This window comes from Mus caroli, unplaced genomic scaffold, assembly GCF_978045245.1.
Source record: "Mus caroli unplaced genomic scaffold, Mus_caroli_1 scaffold_1, whole genome shotgun sequence".
NCBI lineage: Eukaryota > Metazoa > Chordata > Mammalia > Rodentia > Muridae > Mus > Mus caroli.
In genome coordinates, this window is record NW_028227256.1 from 184,941,370 (window position 1) to 184,961,593 (window position 20,224).

Sequence of the window (20,224 nt, forward strand, 5' to 3'; positions counted from 1 at the left end):
GTATAGTATGCTATTATGTAGGAGTTTATACTAGTAATTTATATCATACTAAATTTTTACATTATAATTAAAATCACCTGTATTATTACCATAGTCATTTAGTACACAAAACACTAAAATACTGTGTGATACACTGCAATAATGACTACAGAGAGTCTAGGATAATAACAATAATAATAATAAGGCTGTTGTAGATTTATAATGGTCCACTATAAGTTACATGGGACTCTGTTGAGGACAAAGTACCATAAGAGGGAGAAACATGGAAGAGAAAGATATTATGTGCTAGGACCCACGCCACTAATGCCATTAAACAGTTTAACACTAACTCTGCTGATGGATTAATGAAGCCTCCATGCCTGTCTTCATTCTGCTCAGTTATGGACTAACCTCTTTCATTGGACCTGATTTAAAAAAAAAAACATTTTGCACTGTTGCATTCAAGCATAACTAGTCCACAAAAGATGTTTGTTTTATTGTATGTTATTTTGAAAGCATCACAACAAAATGTGTGTTCATGGAACACAAATATTTTATCTTCAGACAAGCACAGTTGTCATTATCCTCTGAGAGTGCCACTGGTATTCCTCTCTGAGGGGAATGGCCTGTGGATTTGTGTTTGCCCTGGGAGTGGTGTGCACATATTCTTAAAATCATTATTGCGTTCACTCTCCACACTGTGTACTGTGAAATGATCGCCTCTAAATAAGCAGAGAATGAGTTTTACTTTTCCGCACAAGGAAAAATATTCTCTACAATACTGAGTAACAGGAAATATTGGAAAATTTGAAACATGGCTCAGCTAAGCACTTACATCTTGTCTTGCACATTGCGCATGCGTTCCTCTTGCTTGAATGCCTCTCTGGCCAAATGAAGGTGGTTGATGGGTTCTGCCACCCTCAGGGTAGGCTCCAAAGGCTTGTAACGCTGTGCCAAGACTTCATTGATATCTCGGAAGGGTCCCTTAAAAGACAGGAGGACAAATGTCTCACTATGGAGGAGTCTCATATACATTGACAACTGTAGTGTTGCACTTCTACAAAATATAATATTAGCTTATTTAACTATTTTTAAAACATCATTTTTCTCAGAACTAAAACAAGCAAATAAAAAAGGGTATTGGGGACACACACCTTTAATCCCAGCAAATATCTGGGTTCAAAGTCAGCCTGGTCTACAGAGCAAGTTCCAGGACAGCCAAGACTATACAGAGAAACCGTGCCTTGAAAGAAACACAACAAACAAAAAAATATCACTCATCTTCTAGAATTGTTCTCTCTCATGAAAGTGATTGTCTTAAAACTTTAAGCCTTGGCAGACTTCCCCAGCATGTCAGGAAGGTTTTCATGTATGGGTTAGCAAACCCACAGTCCCAGGTTGCTTTTCGCTGTAACATTACAGGCTCATTGTCTCCAACACAACTAGAGTGTGTACTTTTTTTTTAAGATAGCAAAATCATGAAAAGATTATGAGCATTAATTTTCTAAAAGTCCTCTTATCCATTAAATAAAAGCCTTTAGATGAGTGCAGAGAGAACATCTTGTGTAGTGCACAGATGTGTCACCTGTCCAGTAAAAAGCCTATGGCCTACGGCTTAGGTGGGAAGTAGAAGGTGGGACATCAGGGAGAGAAAACATTCTGGGAAAGGACCTGGGGAGATTCACTAGGAAGATGTGAGGAGACAGAGCCATGGTGCCTGAGCACAGGTAACCAGCCACGTGGCAGAATGTAGGCTAGAATAGACGGGATATTTTAAGTTATATCTAGTCAGAGATGAGCCTAGCTATAGGTATTTGTAAATCTATTTTGACTCTGAGTCTTATTTCTGGGAGCATGGGGCTGGGAGGAAGAACCAGGGTCTAACTTCAACATGTGGGCGCCAACTCTTGTGTTTACTTGTTGGTTTCCTAAACATGGATGCCACACTGCACATCCTTATTTTATCTGAATTCTGAGGCTCAGGGTCTCTGGTACGAAGAGCACAGTCTTTCAGGGCCACAACTGAGAGGAGAAAGTCCACAGAGGAGCCTGTGGTGAGTCCCTGCACGGCCAGCACAGACGGAGTCCACTGGGCCACCAGCCAGCATCACAATCAGCATAGACCAGCCAAAGGTATTTGCTGTGTCGTTTACAACACACTTCGATTTTTTTCTTAAACCACTGCATTGGAGAGGAATAGTACAAAATGGACAAAGATTTCTTATCTTATTCCTTATTTTTAAAAATGTCTCTTTTAGATGGGTTATTACTAAGAAGACGCAGCTGGAGCGTCTGCGAGCAGCGAGTGAAGACTGTGGGCTAATAAAAAGGAATGATTCACGCCTCATTTACGTTCACTTATGTTTTACATTAATAGAAACCAATAATAGGAACCAGTTACCATAAAAGTCATGGACCGTAAATAACACAAATGGCAGATCAGTAGCATCTAGTACTTTCCGCAGCTGGACAGGAGGATTGCTATATTTGAAAGTAGCTAATGGATTTGTATTGGAAGTTTGCTTTTTAAAGATATACTATCATGATTCCAATCTGCTATGAGGAAACCAAAAGTCTTAAATTGGACTCTTTTGTTCTTTGTGGAGTTCAATGGGTTAAATAATTGGTATTTGGTGTATAACAGGTGCCAGTCACTCTGTGGGCCTGTTTTCACTGTGTGTAATGCAGAATAAGAACTGTAACTTGGGGTTCCCTTTAGTATGTATAGTGTAATACTCACTGTGGCAATAAAAACAGGACACAGCTCAAGAGCAGCAGGAAGTCTTATTTGTTTTAGAGAGAGAATTTAAAGTGCTTTTGGATGATAGAAACATCAAAGAAATACAAGTTTAGAAGTTGAGATTATGACGAGTTCTGTCTCCATGTGGTGTAATGGTTTCTTCAACAGAAGCTTTAAACCTCTGCTGTGATGCAAACACACACACACACACACACACACACAGTCTACCTATCTCAATCTCCCTTACTATTTGTCTGGAGTTCACCAGAATTCAGAGGAACCTTGTATAAGTAATAAAGAATGAAACTATGCCCCCTTCTGGGTGCTTCATCTGAGAGCTCCTTGCCACCATGTCAGTCTCCCTGTCTTCAGTCTCAATCAGCTTTCTGCCCTTGAGTTTAATGACACACCTCCTTCATTAGTAAGCCTGACATTTTGCCACCTTTAAGATCTCAAGCATATCCTGTCCCACTCAAGTGACATAAGTTACTACACACGGAAATAACTTCAAATTGTCATCACTTCTAACAACCATCCTTGGAATGTGCGTCCCTCTAAGTCTCAACCTGACCCTGCTGGTCCTTCTAGTGGTCTAGTAGTCTACTGGTCCTTCTAGTCTCGGCTATAACTTCACAGTGTTTACTTTGCCTTGTCTCCATCCAGGTCTTGGTTATGAAATCAAATATATTTCTGTTCTACAGTAAGTATCATTGAATAGTTATCCTGTATTTAAAAAATGTGTTTATTAAAGCTTAATAGTGAAGTTTTTTTTTTTAACTAAGTACAGTTAAGGTGTCAAGAAATCATCTTTTGCCGGGCGTGGTGGCACACGCCTTTAATCCCAGCACTTGGGAGGCAGAGGCAGGCGGATTTCTGAGTTCCAGGCCAGCCTGGTCTACAAAGTGAGTTCCAGGACAGCCAGGGCTGCACAGAGAAACCCTGTCTCAACCCCCCACTCCCCCAAAAAAGAAAGAAATCATCTTTTAAATTCCAAATTCTGTGTTTGAACACTGGCATGTGGCAGCCTTACGTGTCCTCGGTGTATAGACCCTTTTATCACTGAATAAAGGAGATGTGGCTCTGGCAGTGTCGGCAAAACAGTCCTGCCGTGAAGGAAAAAGAGAGGAAGAGGGGCAGAAGAAAGGAGACAAGGCCAGCAGAAAAAGAAGAAAGCAAGAATACTACAGAAAGACGGAAGAGGAAAGGAGGTAAGAGAGAATAGAATGGGGGCTAGTGCCGAAAAAGAGGGACTGTGTGGTATGGGAGAGAAGGAAAAGAAAATGACTAGAAATTAGATGACAGAAAAGCAAGAAAAGAGAAAAATATATCAGTAGAGATGTTTTATAATCTCCCTAAAGTGTCGTACAAATATCAGTTAATCATATTTCTTTTGTTAGTGGTTTTAAGAGAAGCAAATACGTAAGTAAAAACAATCAAGGACACAGTTACAAAGGACAGAAGAAACACACCACAGATTAGCAGTGTGGGAAATAAGACCATGGAATGCAGGGCAGGGTCAGACAGGCAAAGGTAGTTTCTAGGACGGCCCCAACATGTCCTGCTTGGTATTCATTGTTGAGTGGTCTTGTATCCTTGACAGAAACAGGCCAACTTGTCTTAAATAAATAGAGCAGGATAAACACCATGGGATATCAATTCTAGCTTCTGTTTTGAGAGCTTACTCCCTCTTTCTCTAGAATGGCTCCCATTGAGGGAAACCAGCGGGCATACAGTATGGCAGCTTTGTGGAGTGGACACTAAGGAAGGACAATGACCCAGCAAACAATTAGCCATGTGGATGAAGGGACCAACCGAGAGGATCTCCTTGCTGTCTTATCCTTCCAGATCACTCAAGCCTTCAGTGGAAGCAACAGTCCATGGACCCTGAGTGTACTGCTAAGAGAACTAATGTAGTTTGGTGTAAGCCTTTATGTGCACAGAGAGCCAGTACACCGAGGTTTAAATGGCAGACTCAGGCCAGCTGCAGGTTGATACCGTCTGTGACAACTGCCCTCTGCAGTTGAAATACTGAAGGGTTCACAAAGTTGTCTCTTCTGGGGACTGTGACAAATATTATTTCCTCTTTTGAAATCTACCCTGCAGCTCAGGAAGGACTTTTTCTACCCAAGTATCACTCTCCAGATATAATCAGGCTTCCATGTCTGTGCTGTGAATCTCTGGAGTCTCCAGTTCTCAGACTGGCACTTTTTAAATGATTCAAATGCAAGTCCCATTTACAATGGCAAATAAACTATGTGTATCATTTGAGGATAGGTTATGTCAAGTCATCTGGATAGCACATAAACACATCTCTAGCAATACTAGATTATAGCCCTTGTACCATAACAATTCTTAGAGACAGTCCAGCATCTCAGCAACAATACATGTTCTAAACCCATACTCAGTATCATGTCCAATGGCATGTTCCTTAATTAAAGTTATGAGAAAAAAAACTACTCTCAAAACCAAAGCATCGTTAATCATATAACACCATGGCAAGAGTAAAAAGGCCTCCCACGGGGTGGGAGAAGACACTTGTATGTTGTTTCACTTCTTAGTGTATAGTCAAAAACTTGCTAGCGTGCTCATCAGGTTCTTTTTAATGTAGCTAACATAAAAGTGATCATATCTTTTGAGTCATGATTGGGTAAACAGTTGGGTATATATATATATATATATATATATATATATATATACACACACATACACATACATATATATGACATAATGTAACTGACCTTAGGGACACTGTGATAAGTGAAACAGGACATGATGGGATGTTGGAAAAGATATCTAGAGCTTTGAAGAGGCTGAGGTGGACAAGACAGAGTTTGTATATGGAGGCAGCCAGTAGTGTTCAACCAACAGCATTAACTACCCTGGTGCTACAAAAATGGACAGTGCACAGGTGTCTTGCGTGACGTTAACAAATGTCACCACAGTTGGAGTTGAGGACAGTGAGGATAGAAAACCAATGACAGATTCACACAGGGCTGGTTGGTACCTGGCACCGCTTCCTGCTGATAGGTGGCAGACTCTCCGACTGCGGGAAGGAGCGGGCGCTGGTGCATGCCAGCCAGTCACTAGGGCTGCGGGAGGTCTTGCCCTTTTCTGCAGTGTACTTCTGGTGACCCAAAGGCTTTGCCTTCTGCAACCGCAGTTCCCATGGGTCAGGATATTCTCGGAAAGGTGAATTGTATACACCTGAAATCTAAAGAACACATTTTTTAATTTACATATGAAATTAAATTCTATCCATTTGAGGGAGAAGTATTTTAAACAACAACTTTGGTGCTTAATCAGGTACCAGAGATGAACTTAGAAAACTTTTTATCCGGTTTAGACCAAAAATCTTAGCAACTTTCAGGACTGCAGAGTAAATTTGTTTTTGAAAACTCAGTCAGAAATTTTATTTGAGAAAAAATAATAGAGACCTTATTCACCCAATTGTATTCCTGATAGATATGTGTTTTAAACTGTGTGAGGAAGCCATACAGTTAAGACTTAACTAATTGAAGCCATTCCTTCATTTACAAAAAGGCAAGTGGGCAATGTTTGAACAAATTTAGGGTATTAATTATGTATGCAATAAGTACTTATTTGAATTGCTGATCATTACATACCCAACTGGCATTTTTTTTTCCAACACAATGTTTTTATTGAAGCTTTGGGAAATTGACATCATAGAGCCCATCACATTCAGTTCCCAGTCCTTCAAAGTCTGCCCTCAGCAGCCTTGTGACCTCCCAACAAAATGAAATGAAATAAAATAAAATAAACAAGTCCAATCTGTGTTATCTATATACTCGCTGTAGCCAAGTCAGACTCTCAGTGCCTTGCCCCTTAAGAGGAAAGGGGTCCTTTCTGTCCCGGGCCTCGGCCAGAAGCCGTCATTGTGGAGAGCTGCGCTCCACCATCCCTATCACACTTGAAGAGCTCTCCCTGCTGGCTTCCTGTTCAGGCTGGTGCTTTGGGAGGTGGTGGTGGGGGTCGTCACAGAAGCCTCTCATGTCCCTCTTTCCCAACTGTGCAGCACTGCTAAAGTAGCTTCCTTGCTCCTTACAGTCAGCGGGAGCATGGAGTACAGGTTTCCACGTGGTTTCTGACGACAGTACAAACCACTAGGATGGCCGCCTCCTGCAGTAGGAAAATGGACCCAAGGTCCTCCAAGGGCCTCAGGTGGCTGCACAGGCTTTACATCAGCATGGGCCGTGGAAACCAGTGAGCCCCAGGCATCTGTATGGGCCACTTACTTCTGCATGGGCCCGAGGCAGCAAGGCCCACAACATCAATGAGGCTTCAGACCACAGCATGAACAATGGACATCCGCATGGCCTTGGGTGGTAACACAGACCACAAACATCAATATGGCCGGCCCTCTGCTGAATCAGGGCCATGGACCCCCACATGCCCCTCAGCAGCTGTGTAGAACACAGACATCAGCATGGCCTCAGGTGGCAGGACATGCTATTCACGTCAACATGGAGTCCTGAGGCAGCAAAGTCAAAATCCATCACTACGGCTTCAGTCAGTGGTACAGTCTACATGGGTCTCCGGTTTTATCGTGGCCTGGAGCAGCTGCCTGGATCACAAATACTAGCATGGCTTCTTATGCTATCATAGACCATGGTAGAGGAGGTCCAATCTAGAAAGTGAACCATTTCTATCTTGGGAATCCATCATTGCCCAGAGTCAAGGTGGTACTGCAGCCTGGTAGTGTGTTGGGGGCTGAGCCTGGGTCTGCATAAGCTTTGGGCAGCTGATCCCACTGGGCAAGGACATGTCCCCAGCCACCCTCAGCCCTCTCTAGTACCTGTCTTCAGTTACCCTGTATGCACAGCACAGGATCAGCTCCTTGGAGTAGCACCCAACCCATACAAGGAGGGGCAGCGTGGCCTGGCTGGCTTCTGTCTCCCTCCCCATGTGAACAAATGGTATCTATTTTAGGTCCTGTACTTGGCTAACCACTCTGATTTCATACCCATATGGAATACTGTTTATCACTCCAAGTCTGTGCACGTAATGTCACATCAGGTGCCCTGCTTCTGCAGCGTCATGTTGCCCTCCACACTCTGTAGCTGACTGTCGCACATGGCATCAGAATAGTGGAGCCTCAGCACACGGCATCTGCCTTGCTATATGGGTTCCACAGATGCGTGGGTGAGAAACCGAGAAATCCAAGTGTAGCAGATGTCCATGTTCTATAAACCTCATGTTACTGGAGTCACAGACTGAAGAGTACCCTACTTTGATATAACTGTTTTTGGTGATATTTGATCTCCAGAGATTCATAATCAAAATACATGTGCATATCTATACATGCACATGTATAAATATCCTTCATGCAGATTCACATGTGTGGGGAAAGTGAAATTTTCCAGGATGAAATGGTTTATGGCTCTGTAGACACTGAACTATATAAAGAGCATATTAAACATTTCTGTTATTTCTAAAAGAAATAGATTTTTCTTTTATGCTGTAATTAACCCATAAACATTCCTGATTGCACATTATCTCAGGGTCCTGGTAATATTAGCTAGGGCAAGTATAGTGCAAAAACTGTCCAAAAAGACTGGAGAGATGGTTCGATGGTTCTCTACCAGAGAATCCCTGTTCAATTCCCAGTGCCTACATGGTAGCTGACAGTTGTCTGTAACTCCTGCTCCTGGGGGTCTGACACCCACACACAGGCATACATGCAGACAAAACATCAATTCAATGCACATAAAACAAATATTTTTTTAAAAAAGGAAAAGAAAAATTGTCCAAGAAAAGCTTGACATTTATTTCAAGCCAAGCCTTTAGCCAGAGGTGATTCCTATGTCACAGCCACCACAGCCTTGTCCCCAGTTCTGCCATATTAACTTGGAGGTGCCACTCTCTTCTGCCATTATGCATTACAGAACATTCAATTTCATAGTTATCCACAGCAACCAAATGGAGAACAGATTCATGTTGGGTATGTTGGCAACCTCAGGATACAAGATACACAGCAGGCACTCCATACATGAATCTAAACACTCAACTGAGGCAGCATCACACCACTCAGAAGGGCACAGCCCACACTGCTGCTTTACCAAGCTTTCCAAAGCCACGAAGGCACATGAGCCCAGATTTGAGACCAAAGGGACTGGTACACGTGACCCCTTTTGTCTAACATGTTGTTTTCATTTCCTTTCTAAGACGATGCTAAGGCCAACTTGAGTTAAATTTAACCTTTTCTACTTTCCATTAAGGACTAAAAGTTATTGTATATAAAATGGTTAACACAGACATACTTTATGCCTAAAACTATTTTCAAATTGGTTCTTCTTTGATATCTATTCCTTAATATGAGTGACTATTTTTAGAATGACTAAAACGTTCTAAGGTAACACACTTTTGCTATTCTAGAAACACAAAGTAGATAGACACACGAATAAGGCAAAGGGCAGCCGAGCACACACACGTGTGTTCATCTGTAACGGCTTTAGTGGCCACTCAGTCTGGGGTAAGTCTTCAACGGTTCTTAGGGTGCTTTTCTAGGTCAAAAGCGCACTGAGGATGAGAAGGAACAACCAATGTTAGATTAAAAGGATGTTCTTGACAAAAAACACCTACATCATATGCTCTCTGCAAAAGTTACAAGAGAAGAAATACCATTTCGATTAGTGAGTGAGAGTCTAATTGGAAATCTGTCAATTTATTGCCTAAACTTCCACCACCTTGTAGATGAAGTTGTGAGATTCATACAACTTAGTTAAAGGCTGTAATTTACCATTTAAAATCTCCATTGGCCTGAATAACTGCTGGCGTCTGTATTACCTGTGCCTATTAGGAATCCTGATCTCCTCCTGCATCTGCACGCTCGTGTGTATATAGGCAAGATGGGAGATGCAAATAGACTGAGAGACATGATAGCTTCTTAAATTATACTTTGCAACTATATAGAGACCTCCTCATGTGTATTCTCTTTGCAATTTAAATCAAATATAGATAGAAAATACATTTTAATTGAATTTCAAATGTATCATTTAAAATCTTCAAGGTGTCAGAATTTTAGAAATTAATATATTAGCTAACTTACCTCAGTAAAAGCAGTTTGCCCCCTGATCCCTCACAGCAAGCGAGTACCCTACTTATTGCTAGAGTAGCCATTTAGTTATTGTTTCTTTAAGAAAAACTTATAAATGTGCGTTTGTCCCGACTGCCACATTCCACAATCTACCTGGCTAAGAAGAATGTTTTGCTGTTAGTCACAAAAGCCCCAGCCACCCCACCCCCAGGTTCTGAGGCACAGTTTCTCCTTTCCCCATTTTTCACAGCCTGGAAAGGCCACTGCCATGCTAGCTTTGGGGACTTCATTTTCAGCAATAATTTCCTAGAGTGACCAACACTATGGGGAAATCTGTGCTAACTGTTTGAAAAAGGAGAAAGAAAAAGAAAAAGCCTACACCTGAGCTATTTGCAGTACTGTCATGCTAACATTCAACTCAATAAGACCCAGAGCTCCCAGGGGGAGACTCTGCTAATAGCTTCCTACTGACCTCCTTGCAGCAGGCTGGGCTGCTGACTGGTAGCCCAGTGGTGAAGACCGCAAATGGGGTGTGAAAGCTGATTTTTTTTTAAAGGCTATGGTTCTGACTGGTCACAAAAGAAAAAAAAAGGCAATGAGTTATATAATAGATATATTTTTTTCCCTGAATTCCCCCCTTCAGACCGTCCATCATGGGAACTTAAGCATGACCTAGAATATTAATTATGTCAGGTTGAGCAATGAGCAAATGTACCATTTGTTACCCAGTCACCCTTAGCCTTACATTAATATTTTGAACTATTCCATATTTCTAACAATCTATCAGCAGGCTTTTTTCTCCTCCGTTTTTATTCTTATGCTTAAGTACTAGATGGGAAAGTGTCTAAAGGTGCAACTGACCCAAAAGCAGAGGAAGCGCCTGCTTCCCTGAGCACCTGCTGTTCTCTGGCTCTGTGGGCTGCAGCTCCTCTACAGATCTTTGTTTCCTGTGTGCCTGAGGGATGCACAGCGTAACTTACTCTTGTCCTTCTTTACTGAGCTTTCCTCCTCAGCCCACTTCTGTGAACTGAGGAGACTATGGATCTGGACGCGAACACCTCAGCTTCCCACTGCACAGTCATTCATCTTTCAATGTCAGGTTTCACCATGTAAGAAACTGACATTTGCCCAGACATGAGAGATCAGAGGTGAACAGGCTAGCTCGGATCTGGGAGAGAACAGAGGTGAACAGGCTGGCCCAGATACTTCACCTTTTTCTGTTTTTGGAAACTACAGTCAAGTCACTTAGCAAATAGAAGTCACAGACTGGCACAAAAAGAGACAAAATCTAAAACCATTCTCAGGCGTCTTGATTTAAAATCTGTGAACACCATTGAATAGTACACATTTCTCAAAGGAGGCCTACCTAAAATCCACGTCTCTACTAAACTTGAAGCAGATGCAGTTTGAAAGAAAACATAAACAGAACAAAACATAGTAGCAGAGTCCTGACGGCTGGGCAAGTAAAGGTGAGCCTGAGAACTGAGAGGACAACTTGCTATGGAAGGGGCTGCTGGACAACAATGGCAAGACACTCCATCACAGCGTCAGCCTACGTGTGCTATGGGATTCACAAAAACCCACTCAGCAAGGAATTGCCCTGCTCTTAGGAGAACGTTGTCTGCCACTGCTGCAGCCCAGGGTGCAGGAGGCTACTGCACACGGGATTGCCCCAGCTGAGGACTTAGAGGAAGCATGGTCATTTCTCAGCAACTGGATTCCTCCTGCACCTCAGGCTGAACTCATCACTAAGTATCTGTGATATGAACATATTGACATAAAGCAATTAAAAAATATACACAAAAGCTAACCATTACTATCTACGCACACGTGCTGTTTGTTTTACTGTGGTTAAGAAAATGTATTATTTAAAAGCACATTAGCTTAAACCTTAGGAACCCGATATACTTCCCACAAGCCTCCGTTTGTGACTCCTTGTCACTTTGTCTCTGAGCTGTAGTCCTTGCCTATCACATGTCATGTGCTAGATTCTGTCCTTACCCCTGCCACCAGAACAGAACTGAACTGAACAGGAAAGGAAAGAAAAGAAAAGGAGAAGAGAGGAGAGGGGAGGGGAGGGGAGGGGAGGGGAGGGGAGGGGAGGGGAGGGGAGGGGAGGGGAGGGGAGGGGAGGGGAGGGGAGGGGAGGGGAGGGGGGGGAGGGGAGGGGAGGGGAGGGGAGGGGAGGGGAGGGGAGGGGAGGGAAGGGAAGGGAAGGGAAGGGAAGGGAAGAGGAGGAACAGCAAGGAAAGAGGAAAGCAGAATTCTTAAAGGTGTCATTCAAAGTACAGCAAAGGCCTGTTAAAGCAGACCTGAGACATGAGCATGCCACCTTCTGAGAGCTCAGGCCTGCACAGCAGCACACAGGGGCCATTTTCCACTAATGTCTGCCTGTGGCTCACTTGCTGGCTGTTCTTCCAGAGGAACTCAGGAGTGCAGTACAACTGCATTCAGCCCTGATTCACTAGAAGAAGATTCCAGCTCTTTCCCTGCTCCACGATTCTTCTTGCCTGGAAGAGACCCCAGTACTCCCTGGGGCTCTGCTTGTCTGGAGGAGACCACTAGGCCTCAGAGCTTTGGCCAGGGAAAGGGAGAGGTGCAAAAGATGCCCCATAGATACTGTGGTTGCCTGTTTTATTGTGGAGGGATTTTTGTTTTAAGTATTTCTAAAAGGAGAAGAAACAAAGATTTACTATTATTTTACTATTATATGATCAGAGAGAAATATTTTAAATAGCTGTCTTTATTAAGTAAAAAAAAAAAATCTTGCATTTTCAGACGTGAATTTGCTGTTCTCATCAATATTATATATTAAAGCATTTCCTCTGAAATGTGGATTAGAAGACAGTAACTTAAATACAATATTCCCTAATGCTAATTGAAATCAATGACTATAGAACACCTACCAATCTGCTCAATCTAAGATATGCAAAGAGATGGCTTTCATCCCATGAGGCTATTCTTAAAAGAAAGAGGTTAAAACTCAAGACTTGGCATGACTGGCTGTGGCATAACTGCTGATGGTGGGTATCTCCTAGTGCCTGTTATCAAAGACACAGAACATGCTATGGAACTCAATCTCTGAGGCAAAAACCTCACAATTTGTTCTAAGGTTACATAGAATTTTTGTAATAAAAATGGAAGAAAGGCACGGAGGCCAAGAAAATGACGGAAGGAGCAAGGAAGGGGAAGACATGGGGCACAGTCCGGTTACATCAGGCTGGCCACTGTGGCACAAGGATATTACCAAAGTGTTGAGAATTTGAGTTGAATTTGGCCATGATTTTTCAATTTCCTGATTTTTCATATCTCCTTTAAAAGATAAACTTAGGAGAAAGCCCAGAGTGACCACGAAAATGATGGCAATAACTACAGTCCAAAGGGAAATCACAGACAGATGGGAGGTGAGTAAGGAGTATCCTAGGAAGTGTGCAGGCAAATTAACCTGGCCAACAACAAAGAAACTCTATTTCAGATAAAGTGGTAGGTAAGGACAGACAACCAAGGCTGTCCTCTGACTTCAACATACAGCACATTCGCATGAATACATCACACATACACACACAGAGAGAGAGAGAGAGAGAGACAGAGACAGAGACAGAGAGACAGAGACAGAGAGACATCGAAGGGGTCAAATTACTCGTAAAACCTAAGCCCAAATATGTCATAAATGTGAGAATTCCATTCCATATTCATCCAGTTCCACACCAGGAATTCCAAAAGACTGAATGCTATGGTAGGGCACAAGACCAGTGTAAGTGGAGAGATGAGTTTGACCCAGGAAGCAATGCTCAAGCAGCAATGAAGAAAGTCTCTGTGAGGCTTCTTAGGAGACTGAGCCTGGCTGAGGAAAGAATCTCTGATATGTCAAGATAAATTTCAAAACAAAACAAAAAAGCAAAACTGGAGCAGAATGTCCAAGAGGTATGGGCACTTGGTCTTGGTGGAGGTGTGGCATGTCTGTACTGTGAATGATGAGCGAGAATGTGGGAAAGGACCAGAGAAACATCTGAAGTATAATGGCTGCCAATTTCCCTCAGGCTTATCCACTGTCATTGCACAGTGTGAGGGTGCACCACTACCAGGCCTAGATGCTGTGTGCTCAGAATAAAATCTCACAGTGCAGAATAGCTGAGCACTACTGGAAATAGCCTGAGCTCCTGTGTGTTAGATTTTGGATTAATTTTGGTCATTGCATGTCCAAGAAACTTTTACTGTTGCCCTTTTCTGGTCCCCATATTCAGTTACGGTAGCAAGCATGGTTCAAGAATCCGTGCTGAACCATGGCTGAAAAGAACCATGATGCTCAGCATGAAGGAAGGAAAGCAGAAAGGAAGAGGAGGAGGGAGGACGGAGGACGGGATTGATGGATGAGACAGAGGGAGGAAGAGAAGGAGAGAACGAAGAAAGAAGAGAAAGAAACTAGAACAAAATATTTAAGTATTGAGGGGGAAACAATCACTGACCTGAATCCACCTGTCACCTCCTTCCACAAGTGTGAAGGAGAACTGAGCATCTTCGAATAAAGAGCCGTGGGTCTGCTGACGTGGTTCCCCAGCGCCAGTGCAGCACTGCCAGGGAACAGTGAGGATGCTGGGATGCTCCAACGGTAATGATTTAGGCTTCTGATTCTCCATACAACAGTGCCCGTGAATGGTCCTGTCTTTACCACTTCATCCCATGGAAGCTAGTCTCTCCCCACATATTGAAAAGTTCACCCTCCTGCCACTCACCCACCTCTCACCTGTTGTAAACATCCATAAGTGTTGTGTTTAGCTGTTTTCATCCCCTATCTTCTCAAGCTTCCTCCCCCATGTGGCTATTTTGGGAACAGGGATACATTCTAGTTAGTCTGAACATCCCCCTCTAACCTAAGTCTCCTGTCAACACTGTATTCTAGTGAGAGGAGTTCCCCCATGATCCTTACTCTCCTTTGCTGCAGCAGTGAAGACAAGTTTTCAGTCTGGGGTACAGATGGTGCTGTAGCCTAGGTTAGCCTCTGCCTCCTTCCTCTTGGAAGCAAGTCTGACAATGGGAAGCAAACATCCCCTCCCTCTTTCCCTTTCTGTGTACAGCGATGGGACTGGTCTCTTTGTCTTAGTGGGGAAAGCAGAAAGAAGAAGTGATAGAATCACACAAAATCAAAGTCTTTCTGATGCAGATGTGTTCCATCTTTCTCTGACTGGTTCTGAACTCAAGCAGGGAAGGGTGTCTATGGTTAGGTTCTGAGGCCTTTCTTTCCCTCAGGTGCCCAGTTTCTACCCTGATTAGTCCACCACGGGTCCCTGGCAAAGATCCTGACTCCCTCTGCCATCTAATGTCTTGGCATTGCAGATGGTGTTGAATATAGCAACAAATAGTCCATTTTTGTCACTTGGATCATTAAAAAGCACCTTTATTAGTAATATGAATATTACTAACTTAAAGAACCATTGGTACCTAATCTGGGAGTAAGGTGTCAGAGACACCTGTTCTGCTCATTCCATCTCAATCACACGCAGTAGTGAATGGACTTTGTTTGTTTCCAAATTACAGCTGCTGTCTAGGCAGCAGAGGTAACAAAATCAGATGGTAATTACACAGTTACTTCTCTCTAATGGGCTCTTTCTGAGAAGGTAAAAAATAGCCCTAAAACCCGTCCCTATGGGACAGAAACGTATGCTTGCCTTCTGGTCAAGAGGACTTAACACATCAGGCTTATTTTCTAGACAGATACCAGGTAGTAAAGTTAAATCAGGGTCAGTTTAACGATCGAAACAGTCCCATATCCCCTAAAGAAATAGAAACAGTCATTAATAGTCTCCCAGCCAAAAAAAGCCCAGGACCAGATGGGTTTAGTGCAGAGTTCAAATCAGGTGTTCAAAAAAGAACTAATTCCAATACTCCTCAAATTATTCCACAAAATAGAAACAGAAAGTACTCCACCTAATTCATTCTATGAAGCCACAATTATGCTGATACCTAAACCACACAAAGACCCAACAAAGAAAGAGAACTCCAGACCAATTTCCCTTATGAATATTGTTGCAAAAATACTCAATAAAATCCTTGTAAACATAATCCAAGAACACATCAAAACGACCCTCCATCATGATCACATAGGCTTCATCCCAGGGATGCAAGGATGGTTCAATACACTGAAACCATACTGAAATCAATGTAACCCATTGTAGCCTCCCTCAGCCCTGAAGCAGGCTGATCCAGACTTTGACCTTGCTGCCACTGAGAAGGAGATTACCTAGGGTTGGAGCCTTCTACCTAGATGGCTCTTTTGTTCTGTTACCTGCCACTGCTTTCCCCAAGACACTGCTACCTGCTGAGAAGCCCCTGAGACATTCCTGAGGAACATCCTATTCGGCACCCTACAGGCTGGCTCCAGACACCAATAATGGACTGGCTGGGGATGGGCCTTTTCCTTTTATAAGTAGACTCTCTTAGTAAACTGGTGGGCCTTGAACAGAATCATGTCTTGGTCTCCATTAATCTCTCGCCTCTAAGTCTCATTCAGCCCCAGCCTGCCTCCCAGGTGTACCCGGTTCAAGTAGCCTCAGGCCGGCATACAACAATCCATTATATAAACAAACTCAAAGACAAAAACCACATGATCATCTCATTAGATACTGAGAAAGCATTTAACAAAATCCAACACCAGTTCATGATAAAAGTCTTGGAAAGATCAGGAATTCAAGGCCCATACCTAAACATAATAAAAGCAATATAGAGCAAATCAGTAGCCATCATCAAACTAAATGGAGAGAAACTTGAAGCAATCCCACTAAAATCAAGGACTAGACAAGGCTGTCCACTCTCTCCTTACCTATTCAATATAGTTCTTAGAGTCCTAGCCAGAGCAATTAGACAACAAAAGGAGATCAAAGGAATAGAAATTGGAAAGGAAAAAGTCAAAATGTTACTATTTGCAGATGATATGATAGTGACCCCAAAAATTCCACCAGAGAACTCCTAAACATGATAAACAACTTCAGTGAAGTAGGTGGATATAAAATTAACTCAAACAAATCAGTGGCCTTTCTCTACACAAAGGATAAACAGGCTGAGAAAGAAATTAGGAAAATAACACCCTTCAAAATAGTCACATAGTGTGACTCTAACTAAGGAAGTGAAAGATCTGTATGATAAGAACTTCAAGTCTCTGAAGAAAGAAATTGAAGAAGATCTCAGAAGATGGAAAGATCTCCCATGCTCATGGATTGGCAGGATTAATATAGTAAAAATGGTTTTCTTGCCGAAAGCAATCTACAGATTCAATGCAATCCCCATCAAAATTCCAACTCAATTCTTCTCCAAGTTAGAAAGGGCAATTTGCAAATTCATCTGAAATAACAAAAAACCTAGGCTAGCAAAAACTCTTCTAAATGATAAAAGAACCTCTGGTAGAATCACCATACCTGACCTCAAGCTGTACTACAGAGCAATTGTGATCAAAACGACATGGTACTGGTACAGTGACAGACAGGTAGATCAATGGAATAGAACTGAAGGCCCAAAAATGAACCCACCCACCTATGGTCATTTGATCTTTGATAAAGGAACTAAAATCATCCAGTGGGAAGAAGACAGCATTTTCAACAAATGGTGCTGGCTGAACTGGTGGTTATCATGTAGAAGAATGAGAATTGATCCATACTTATCTCTAAGTCTAAGTGGATCAAAGAACTCCACATAAAACCAAAGACACTGAAACTTATAGAGGAGAAAGTGGGGAAAAGCCTGGAAGATATGGGCACAGGGGGAAAATTCCTGAACAGAATAGCAATGGCTTATGCTGTAAGATCAGAAATTGAGAAATGGGACCTCATAAAATTGCAAAGCTTCTATAAGGCAAAGGACACTGTCAACAAGATTGGGAAGAGATCTTTACCCATCCTAAATCCAATAGGTGGTATATATATATATACATATATATATATATACATATATATATATATATACATATATATATATATGTATATATATATGTGTGTGTGTATGTGTGTGTGTTTATATATATATATATATATATATATATATATATATATATATATACTCAAGAAGTTGGACTTCAGAAAACCAAATAACCCTATTTAAAAATGGGGTACAGAACTAAACAAAGAATTCTTAACAGAGGAATCCCGAATGGCTGAAAAGCACCTAAAAAAAGTTCAACATCCTTAATCATAAGGGAAATGCAAATCAAAACAACCCTGAGATTCCACCTCTCACCAGTCAGAATAGCTAAGATCAAAACCTCAGGGGACAGCAGATGCTGGCGAGGATGTGGAGAAAGAGGAACACTTCTCCATTGCTGGTGGGATTGCAAGCTGGTACAACCATTCTGGAAATCAGTTTGGTGGTTCCTCAGAAAATAGGACATACTTCTACTGGAAGATCCAGCAATACCACTCCTGGGCATATACCCAGAAGATGCTCCAACTTGTAATAAGGACACATGCTCCACTATGTTCATAGAAGCCCTATTTATAATAGCCAGAAGCAGGAAAGAACCCAGATGTCCCTCAACAGAGGAATGGATACAGAAAGCTATTAAAAAAAAAGAATATGTATATATATGTATATATATATGTATATATATATATATTCATGAAATTCTTAGAGAAATGGATGGATCTGGAGGATATCTTCCTAAGTGAGTTGACCCAATCACAAAAGAACACACATGAGATGCACTCACTGATAAGTGGATATTAGCCCAGAAGCTCAGAATACCCAAGATACAATTTGCAAAACACACGAAACTCAAGAAGAAGGAAGACCAAAGTGTGAACACTTCAATCCTTCTTAGAAGGGGGAACAAAATACCCATGGAAGGAGCTACAGAGACAAAGTTCGGAGCAGAGACTGAAGGAAAGACCATCCAGAGACTGCCCCACCTGGGGATCCATCCCATAAACAACCACCAAACCCAGACACTATTGCAGATGCCAACAAGAGCTTGCTGAGAGGAGCCTGATATAGTTGTCTCCTGATAGGCTCTGCCAGTGCCTGACAAATACAGAAGTGGATGCTCACAGTCATCCATTAGATGGAGCACAGGGTCCCCAGTGAAGGAGCTAGAGAAAGTACCCAAGGAGCTGAACGGGTTTGCAGCCCCCTAGGAGGAACAGCAATATGAACTAACCAGTAATCCCAGAGCTCCCTGGGACTAGACCACCAATCAAAGAAAACACACGGAGGGACTCATGGCTCTAGCTGCATATGTAGCTGAGGATGGTCTAGTCAGTCATCAATGGGAGGAGAGGCCCTTGGTCCTGTGAAGGTTCTGTGCCCCAGTATAGGGGAATGCCAGGCCAGGACTAGGAATGGGAGTGGGTGGTTTGGGGAGCAGGGGGAGGGGGAAAAGGATAGGGGATTTTCAGAATAGGAAAGGGGGTAACATTTGAAATATAAATAAAATATCTAATAAAAAAGAAAAACAAACAAACAAACAAACAAACAAAACCCACATCAGGCTTGTTTTCCCTACCCCAGCTCCTCATGGCTGAAGGGACTGACAACTCCCACCATGAAGGAGAAGGCAACAGTGTTGAGTGTGCTCTAGGATCTGCTTTTGGGCAGACAGGAAATCCTGCCAAGAGCATGTTCTCCGTCGCGCAGGAGTGTACCCTTGTGGTGGGTCCTTTTTCTGCCCCATGCAATCCATCAGAAGACAATGGTTCTGAAGACAGCTAGACCAGAAGGTAAATATCACATTCACTCTGCCTGGTATTTGACCTTGCTTGAATTGGGCAGTCTAGAATCTCTAATGATGTAAGCTGCCCCTCTGTATGCTCTTTATAGACAAGATTTACTTTTTTAAAAACTCACAGAAGAAAATCCACAGAATCAACCAAACCTGGGCTGGCAGGGGTCACAGAGACTGAACCAACAACCAGGGAGCCTGTATAGAACTGCCCTATGTCCTCTGCACATATGTTACAGCTATGCAGCTTGGTCTTCTTGTGGGACTCCTAACAGAGGGAGCAGGGGCTATCTCTGATTTTTCTGGCTTTTGGAACCCTATTTCTCATACTAGGTTGCTTTGCCTAGCCTTAATATTTTGAATAGAAGTGAGGGGGGAGTAGAAAATGGGGGGAGGAGAGCACGTAAGGGAAACTGCAGTTAGGATGTAAAAAGAAAAAGAATAGAAAATAGAAATGAAAAAAATCACAAAGCTGTATTTGGGCAAACACAGACATCACTTTTAAAGCCACTACACACTTCAAGGAATTTTATTTAATTTTTATGTTTTTAATTCAAAGAAGCACTGAGTGACTAGGATTACAATCTAAACTACATTTCTTGTTTTGAATCTAAAAGTATTCTATAAGTCAGAGTTAGGACATAGCTAAAACATGTTAGTGCCTACACAGACTATCAGTACTAGGAGATAGAGGCATGATGATCAATGCAAGTTTAAGGCCAGCCAGAGCCACACAAGGACACCCTGACTC

At 42.4% G+C, this 20,224-nt stretch overlaps 1 protein-coding gene across 1 annotated transcript in view; it reads right to left on the bottom strand.

Moving 5' to 3' along the window:
- Spata17 (spermatogenesis associated 17) overlaps positions 1–20,224 on the bottom strand; it is a 160,985-nt gene that overhangs the window by 60,293 nt on the left and 80,468 nt on the right. The window contains exons 7-8 of the mRNA XM_021158392.3: positions 5,724–5,930; positions 815–963 (exon numbers count right to left, since the gene is read on the bottom strand). Coding sequence (XP_021014051.1) covers positions 815–963; positions 5,724–5,930 — 356 coding nt within the window. The remainder of the gene's footprint in view (positions 1–814; positions 964–5,723; positions 5,931–20,224) is intronic.